Raw genomic sequence first — 8,925 nt, forward strand, 5'->3', positions numbered from 1 at the left:
AGATGTCACTAAAAGTTACACACTGTAGCTTTAAGAGAAAGCTTTGCAATTTCAAAACTCACGGTTTATTGTTGTGTGTAAATAACAAGAGACCACAACAAGTAAATCAGCCGTACCTCGGTCAAAATCTTTGGAATTAATGTTATTTAAAAAATCCATATTTTTGTAAATGAATCTGCCAAATAACCACATTTATTTCCCACGAGAGGTATATTTAAAGGTTTCTATATCATTAATATAAGAAGCCAAGCTCCATTGGTTGTATTTTAATCAGTTTTCCTTGTCAATATGCAGTTGAACAGAGCGATGCGCGCTCCCGCGAAAAGGGATGCATATCTCGGCAGGCATGCATTTTTGGGCATAACACCTGTTACCTGCTATAATCAGCGCCCCCTACCGAACAAGATGGGTAGCCTGAATGCTTTTTCGTTTTCGAGTTGTGGACAGTACTTTGCAGGCAGACCATGGAAATGAAAAAGCAATGTCCGCTGTGTTTTCTCCTTAATTAGGGCATAAAAGTGCAGTGTTAAAGAAGAAAATTAAAATGCAAATAGGATGATTGATTACTAATTTCATTTATGAGTCAAACAATGCAGCCACATTCTTAAAATGAAAAAGCATTTCTGGAAATGCTTTTTCATTTTAAATATGGTAACGATTTGCTTCCATACACAATGACCTCTGACCCCTCCTTGGAAAGGTCTGAGCCTCTAGTTTCCAAAGATGGTGGCCATTAGTGGGCGGGGCTAAAAATGAACCTGCTGATGCATTACTCCCACAGAGTCACACATGTCAGGTGGAATTTTGAATCTCAGTTTTTGTTTACACAGCTATACAACAAAAAATATTTGTGAAAAGAAATAATTTTGAAACTTGATTTAGAAATTTTAAAGCCCTATTTGACAGGCGTGTGGATGAAACACGGTGTGACTGTTTTGGCCTTTATCTAAAACTTTGAAACAGATCAGATAATGTTCGACACAGAGCATATTTCTAGGCAAATATCAGAATTAGATTAAACCCAGAGAAACCCGTCTAATGCTGCGTTCTCAGTCCGTCTGACTGTAGGTTTCATTGTTGCCGTGTCTCTGCAGCTCTTCATCTGGACACAACGATCTGGACGCATCATCTCAGCAGCAGAGCAGGATGTCGGCTTCCTGCGCCACCAGAGAGCTGGATGAACTGATGGCGTCTCTGTCTGACTTTAAGGTAGGCGGCGGCGGCGTGTCTGGACGCTGGAAAAGCCGTTCTCCTTCCTCTGTTCTTCTCCTCAATGCGTTTCTAACCTTTCCTCTCACCTGCTTCTGCTTCCTCTGTTCTCCAGCCCGCTTCTTTGGGCTCCCTGTCGGACCCGGCAGGGACACCAGCGCCTTCCTCCTTCCCTCCAGCTGCTTCTTCTTCTCTTGGTCTTCCTCCTCCTGCCTCCTGTTTCCTTCCTCTCTCTGCCGCTCTGGAGTTGCACATAAACGAGGAGGGACCTGCCTGCGGCTCAGCGACGCCTCAGTCAGGCCTCCTCGTGCCCAACAGTCCCACCTCGTCTCTCTCGGCCGCCAGTGACGCAGACCTGGACTCGGTCCTAGATGCGTCCGCCTCCCTGCTGTCCTCCAAGACCAGGTCCCTGCTCGCCCTCAGTCAGTCGGCTCCCTCTAACTCCAGCCTGTCCAACACCACCACCCCCTCCCTGACCTCTGTGAACACCGTCCTGGAGCGGAAGACCCCCAAATCCCCCAGTCCGTCAGCGGAGCGCCTCTCCCCCTCCGTGGTTAAAAGGTTCGGCCCCTCGGACTCTTCCTGCCTGCGGCCTGCTTGTTTTCTGGACCGTGATTTGGATTTCACCTCTCAGACACTTTCAAAAACCTTCACCCCTCCCCCCTCAGCTCTGTCCCCCCTGCCTGCTGCTGTGTCCCCCCTGACGACCCCCTCTCCTCTGGTGTTCACCAGCACCAGCAGGCAGCTGTCAGAGGTGCCTCCTGCAGAGCAGAGGGGTGCCCCCCTCGCCCTGCAGCCCCCGTCTGCAGCTGAACCTTCTCTGGACGAGCCCCTGGATAAGCTTTTAGCCATGAGTTTGGCTCAGACACAAGCATCCGATGTGGAGGAACCGCTGGAGAAGATGGAGGACCACTCCCTCAGAGGACTGCAGGAGGAGCTGATCCTGCCCATGGACAGAAGCTGCGTCCAACCGGACACCTTTACCAGCACCACCAACACCATCACAGACGACTCCATAGACATGGGAACCGACGGGAACGGAGACCTGGACTGGGCTGACGAGGAGCTATCCCTGTCGCTGCACGACGGGCTGGACGGCACCGTGACGCCGTTCACCGAGCGGCTGTATACCGACGGCAGCATGACTCCGCTGACCGAGGCCAGCTGGATGGACGAGTCCATCACCCCGTATTCCTGCCCCGGGACCCCAGACGTCCCACTAGAGCTGCTGCAGGCCCCCAGTGTAGACCGGGTCTCTGCTACAGGACACGTACGCATCGCCACCGCAGGCATGATGAGGCTGAGGCCTCAGTGCATGCTGGCCTCTGCTTGGTAACAGCCGGTAAAAAACATACAGAAAACATCAGAATTAGCCAGCATGGCTACTTTTCTTTCATCCCAGCTGGTTGTTGGTCTGATGAGAATTTGGTAACGGTGTCCGGTTTCTGTTTGATGTAACGCTTCAGTAGCACAGAACCCATTATTCTAACCAGGTCCAGGTTTAGAGTGATGATAAACGTATGGTTACGGCTGGTTATCCTCCCGCAGCAGTGTGTGGCGGTTAGCCTGTCGCAGGTATGACGCGGATATTTTTGATTTATGCCCAATATTGAAGCTTGGTCTGCACCCTCTGGCGTTGTGGCGTTCTCACGCACCTCGCTCTTCTAGCTGGTCCAAATTCACCAGTCGTTTTCCACAATGGTGGCCATACAAACAAAACAAGCCGGTAAGGAACCAAACAGGAAATACGCACAGTGTAGAGCGGATGTAGAATTGACCAATCAGAGGCCTCCTGTCTGCGCTCACCTACAATTTTGGAGAGGTGCAGCAGAGTGTCTGCACACACGCAGCTAACCTCACTAAAACGGTGCTTCCATAAGTTTTCACAAAGAGCATAGATCTTTACTATTTGGGGAAAAGAGAGAGAGTTGTTTTGATGACGGATATATTAACAGGGTCGAAAAATCTGAAACGTTCACTCAGGCTTTAGCTTGGAATATTTCATAGTTTGACACCCTGGTGGATTATGTCTTTAGGCTTTGTGAGGCGTAGGGGGTCTGGGAGTATCTTCCCCATGGAAAATTTAGAAATTTAGACTCTGAAGTCTGAGGTAGAAAGCAGCTAACTTTTTGTCTTTGTTCCAACACTACTTTAGTCCTGATTATGGGAAGGATGTGAGATTAACTAGAGCTGGAAATTTCATAGAAGACATGAGATCATTTATAGCTACAATATTGTTTCATAGTTTAATTCTAACAATCAGAAAGAGTAATGCGTATTTAGCAGCAAAGGAGTGTCTGCTGCTTAATTTTTGATGCTCGTCTGCGTTAATGTCAGACGTCCAGTAAAGTGTGCGCAGGATATCCCATTCTATGCACCTTTATGTCTCGCATGTTAATGCAATCAATCAACTCAGACCCGTTTATTATTTTATTGCATTTTAAATGGCAAGCTGGGCTAATGTTAGCACTGTGATAACAAGCTGGGCTAATGTTAGCACTGTGATAACAAGCTGGGCTAATGTTAGCACTGTGATAACAAGCTGGGCTAATGTTAGCACTGTGATAACNCCGGGTTATGATTCGTTTAAAGTCTGCTCTTTAAAAAGATGCCTGGTGATCGGTTTTATGAGGATGAATTACTTCTTGGATTTAATCCTTTGAAAAACTAACAGCTTGTTGTTGGAAACTGACCCGTGTGACCTGCTGTAACCATGGTTATAACTGGATGGACTTGGACTGCTGTGAAGGCTGCTGATGCACTGACTGATTTCTCTGGAGACTTGTTTTGATGCCTGTTGACTTGGCGTCCATTAGAGCATGACCCGCTGACCCCCGCTGCATCCCGGCTTGCTGGGTGAACTGGGCTGTGGGTTGAGGTGTCTGCCCTTTCCTCCTAGATAAAGTCCGTGATCAGACGCACTAAAGAGACCCCCAATGTGCACCCCATGTATCGGGACGGCCACCTGCGCAGGAAGATGGGACCCATCATTGTGAATAAGAACTCGTCTCAGGACCGCCTAATAGAGGAGCTTCAGGGGAAGCTGGGCATAAACCGCCCGGAGCGGCGCCGTAAACAGTCCGACGAGTGGCTGACTGACGGAGTCGTGCTAACCTCCAAGCCACAGCGCCTCCGTCCCGACGGGTCCGCCGGCGAGGTGGACAAGGTTTGCTCTGGTGTGCTCAGACTTTGAGGCTAAATGGTCTGGAGCTTCATCCATCCTCTCTCTCTTCCTCAGATCGTTCTTCCTCCTGACTCACCCATCCCCTCCAGGAAGGTGCTTCCTCCCCTCTCTCCCCCTAACCTGCGCCGCCCCCCTGTTCTAGAAGAACCAAAGAGAGCCCTCCCAGTGCAGCAGCACCCTGTCCCAATACCACCACCACCTCCCCCACCTTCCTCCTTTACCTCACAGCGTACCCTTCCTCGGGAACAGCGTCCTCTTCCTCAGCAAGTCACAAAGGCCCCTCCCCCACCGGCACCCCTTCAGGAAGCCCCTAAACCAGAACCCTGTCCTCCTATCGTTAGCACCCCTAACAATCCGCCCCCCGTGGAGCCAGTACAACCGGCTGCGCCCAAAGTCCTGGTATCTGTGGGCTGCCAGACCGAGTCGGACCTGTTCTTCCCTCCAATGCAGGCAGGAATCTGTCTCCTTCTTAGATCTGTTTTCCTGCTGAGAACCGTCTGATCCTGAGCCTCACAGCGCAAACCATCAGCCTCTCTGTGATCTGATGTTCTGTTTGGAACCGTTTCAGATTCTGGCCCAGGGGAAGGCCGGCCCTCCGGGGGGGCCGCCGACTCAGGTCAACAAGCTCGACAACATGCTAGGCAGCCTGCAGTCGGACCTGAACAAGCTGGGGGTGCAGACGGTCGCTAAGGGAGTCTGTGGCGCCTGCTGTAAGCCCATCGTTGGACAGGTAAGGTTAGAAGTTCATCTATCAAATAACACAAAAATGGAAAAAAAGTCCAGTGGTTTGTTTTTAATTTTCTGTTTTTGGAAGCAAAAAGAAGAGAAGATGTTGTCATGTCCTCCAGCAGCCTATGCCTATAGAAGCAGAACTGCAGAGATGATAACTTCTGTTTTAGCTGCTCTGTTATTAATTCTTTAAAATCATCCAGCCGTGTTCTCTGGGTCTCAGGTGGTGACGGCCATGGGCCGGACGTGGCACCCGGAGCACTTTGTGTGCACACACTGTCAGGAGGAGATTGGCTCCAGGAACTTCTTTGAGCGTGAGGGCCAGCCATACTGTGAGAAGGATTACCACCACCTGTTCTCCCCACGCTGCTACTACTGCAACGGACCCATCCTGGACGTCAGTCCCCCCCTCCCCCCCATGAATCACTCTGTGCGCTCCAAGGCGCCAGCAGGAAGTCAGCTCTGTTTTTGTCGTTCCTGCAGAAAGTGGTGACAGCGCTGGATCGGACCTGGCATCCGGAGCATTTCTTCTGCGCTCAGTGTGGATCCTTCTTTGGCCCGGAGGGTACGGCCTTTATTCCTTCGCTTTGTCCTGGAAGTACTGGGAGGATTATTTTAACCCATTTTCCTTCTGTGTCCTCCAAAGGTTTCCATGAGAAGGACGGGAAGGCGTACTGCAGGAAGGATTACTTCGACATGTTTGCCCCCAAATGTGGCGGCTGTGCCAGAGCCATCCTGGAGAACTACATCTCTGCCCTCAACTGCCTTTGGCATCCGGAGTGTTTCGTCTGCAGAGTTTGTATATTTATATATAGTTGTAGATTTTCTTCTTCTTCTTCTTCCCTCCGTTTGATTCTGGATGAAACAGGAAGTTAAACCCCAGTATTGTTTGCTGTGTGTCTGCAGGAGTGCTTCACCCCGTTCGTGAACGGAAGCTTCTTTGAGCACGACGGCCAGCCGTACTGCGAGGTTCACTACCACGAGCGGCGCGGCTCGCTCTGCTCCGGCTGCCAGAAGCCCATCACGGGGCGCTGCATCACCGCCATGGCCAAGAAGTTTCACCCGGAGCACTTCGTCTGCGCCTTCTGCCTGAAGCAGCTTAACAAAGGCACCTTCAAAGAGCAGAACGACAAGCCGTACTGCCAGGGCTGCTTCATCAAGCTCTTCAGTTAGACACTTCCTCTTAACCAACGTGTGCAAATATACTTTCGACCATTTAGTGACGTCACTACCTTCAGTGCGATCTAGACTTTATGCCATAAACTGACAGGAAAGTGGGAAGTTGAGGAGAAATGATGCACTGTTACACATAGATATCATCCAGAACAAGGTGCGGCCTGCGTCTCGACTCCGCCTCCTTTCACATAATAGTTTTTTAAGCCCCTCCCCTATGAAGGAACACTTAGGTCAAGTATTCACTTTTTTATCCGTCCGACAAACGTTTTAAAACTCATTGTTTTTTTGAAAATTCCGATCTTTCTCATAACGTCTCTGATTTCTGCGTCGTAGTTCTGTGCTTTAAATGGGGTGTGGAAACGTTTTGGTAGCAACCGTTGAAGTGTTGTCCTTGAAGCAGAGTCCTGATTGCATGTTAAACGTTTTGGTGGCTCTCAGCTGGTCTGTGGATCTGATGAATCGGATCAAACCAGAAATGAGACGCGGCGTTCCTGTCTGGAAAACGTCCGGCGTTCCTGACGTCCGGTTTGGTTTCTGAGTTCTGACTGCTTCGCTCACTGGCTGAGTGTCGCTTAGCAGCCATTAAACAGGAAGGAAAAACGACCTGTGGTTTTAACTCAGAAATCACATGGTTAGATTTTGTTTTCTTCAAAGCAGATATGATGTCAGAACGGCGTTTAGACTCTTGGAATGTAGAAGAAAGAGAAGGTCGCTCTGAGAACAGGAAAAGTGAAGTCCCTCTGCAGTGATGTCTGACTGCTCAGCAGTAAGGAAGCGTGGAAACCATGTTGCTAAGCTAAAGATTCTTTCCTCCATTAATGATTCAGTTCCTGATGTCACCTTCACACCGTTTCCCTCCTCATCTTTACTCCTGGACATGCAGGAGATGTTTGAGTTCATGTAGAAGGTCCTAAACGTTCTGCGCCGTCGCATCGTTCCTCATCGTATCCAAAGTAGCTGCGGGGAATGTGTTCAGTAACCTCTGGTTCGGCGGTGAGGAGGAGCTGAGGCGCGGAGCGCACCCTCAAGGGCTGGTTATCCTCCCGCAGCAGCGTGTGGCGGTTAGCTTGTCGCAGGTATGATGCAGATATTTTTGATTTATGCCCAATGTTGAAGCGTGGTCTGAGCTATGTTATTCCACGCCACAACGCCAGAGGGATAATTAGGAACTAGCTTTGATTGTAGGTGTCCGTGTTTCGGTTTGACGAGCTTGTTCACCATCTACAACCCCTCATCCAACGCCGGACGACGCACAGTTTCCCCGTGAGTGTTCCTCAAAGACTGGCCGTGACGCTGCGTGTTTTGGCTTCAGGTGCAAACCAACAGACCGTCGCACAGAGCTACAAACTAGCGTCCTGCACGGCGTCTGGGATAGAGTCTGAGGTGAGCCAGGCGCTGTGGACGGAGCTACAGCCAGAGTTTCTGCCATTAGCTACCAAACAGGAAATATGCATAGAGTAGAGCAGATGTAGAACTGACCAATCAGAGGCCTCCTGCCTGCGGTCACCTACAGTTTATTTTCATAAACCATCCTTTAGTTTGCTGGGATCGCTGTCAGGAAACGGATGGATGTGGAGCAGCAGCTGAACTGGTGAAGGTAGAGAAGACTGGTGAGCAGAGCGGCTTTGTTTCAGTGTCTGTAGCTCCACTCTCAACTGGATCGCGGTTCTAATCCAGCTGCTGGGGGTGGGGGGGCGATTCCAGTCCTTTCCCTTAGCATCAGCGGCTTCTACTGACCACTAGGTGGAGTCTCTTCATCTTGTTCAGGGAATTTTGCAGCCGTATTTCTTCTCTTTATTTAAAAAAATACATGTTACAGGAGTCTGGTTCCTTTATTTAACCAAAGCTGCGCCTCCTTCAGATCCTTCTTCTCTCCTTTCCTCTCAGATCGTCGGTCTGAAAAGTGATTAATCATCGTTAGTCTGTCTATGCAAATAAAACTGTTTTCCTACCAATGTGTCTGATGGTGACATTTTTCAACATGTTCTACATTTTCTGGTTTGGTTTTAAAGGTATAGTGGAGGATGTTCTTCCTGGTGCATCATCTCAATAAGTGGTCCTCCTAACCGTCAATCATTCTGGTGATATGTTTATGTAGGGCCGTCCTACTTGCTCGCCCCCAATATTCTCTTACCGGTGGTGATTCTGACATAGTGGAGAAATTACAAATCTTCTATTGGAAAGAAAGCTTGTATGAACGATGCAAACAGCAACTTTTAAACAGAGTGTACGAGGAGAAATGCGCTCATGCACGCTCTCGCAGTTTAAGCACAGAGTTGTACATGTGCTTTTTTTTTTTCCCGAAGTTTTTAATTAATTCATGAAAATCCTCCACCATGTCATGAATCTTTTTAATCAATCTAATTTTAATAATCACTCCATTTCTCTGAGCAAAATAACAGTTGTATTTTGTTTAGGTGGATCATATTCCAGGAGAACGTTTTGTATTTGAAAGTGCAGAAAAACGTCTCCCTTTTAAATAAAGTTTAGTTCATAGAAACCAGAAGATGGTCACCAACACTAGTTGAAGCTACGTGGATGGTGGTTTGGATTCCACAGGGTTGTCTAGGCTGGGGAAATGGCTCCATCTGCTGGACAAATACTGGAATTACAAGGACGAAATCCCA

At 49.1% G+C, this 8,925-nt stretch overlaps 1 protein-coding gene across 2 annotated transcripts in view; it reads left to right on the forward strand.

Moving 5' to 3' along the window:
* Positions 1 to 8,253, forward strand: part of pxn (paxillin) — a 31,335-nt gene extending 23,082 nt beyond the window's left edge. The window contains exons 6-14 of one of the 2 annotated variants that reach the window (XM_015374584.1): positions 1,095 to 1,209; positions 1,325 to 2,479; positions 4,109 to 4,375; positions 4,448 to 4,843; positions 4,962 to 5,123; positions 5,346 to 5,519; positions 5,606 to 5,687; positions 5,769 to 5,917; positions 6,029 to 8,253. In XM_015374584.1, coding sequence (XP_015230070.1) covers positions 1,095 to 1,209; positions 1,325 to 2,479; positions 4,109 to 4,375; positions 4,448 to 4,843; positions 4,962 to 5,123; positions 5,346 to 5,519; positions 5,606 to 5,687; positions 5,769 to 5,917; positions 6,029 to 6,295 — 2,767 coding nt within the window. In that variant the 3' untranslated portion in view covers positions 6,296 to 8,253. The remainder of the gene's footprint in view (positions 1 to 1,094; positions 1,210 to 1,324; positions 2,480 to 4,108; positions 4,376 to 4,447; positions 4,844 to 4,961; positions 5,124 to 5,345; positions 5,520 to 5,605; positions 5,688 to 5,768; positions 5,918 to 6,028) is intronic. The other variant, XM_015374585.1, reaches the window with a different exon arrangement.
* The last annotated feature ends 672 nt before the right edge of the window (positions 8,254 to 8,925 follow it).

Source organism: Cyprinodon variegatus, unplaced genomic scaffold (genome assembly GCF_000732505.1).
Source record: "Cyprinodon variegatus isolate N-32 unplaced genomic scaffold, C_variegatus-1.0 Scaffold105, whole genome shotgun sequence".
Classification (NCBI taxonomy): Eukaryota; Metazoa; Chordata; class Actinopteri; order Cyprinodontiformes; family Cyprinodontidae; genus Cyprinodon; species Cyprinodon variegatus.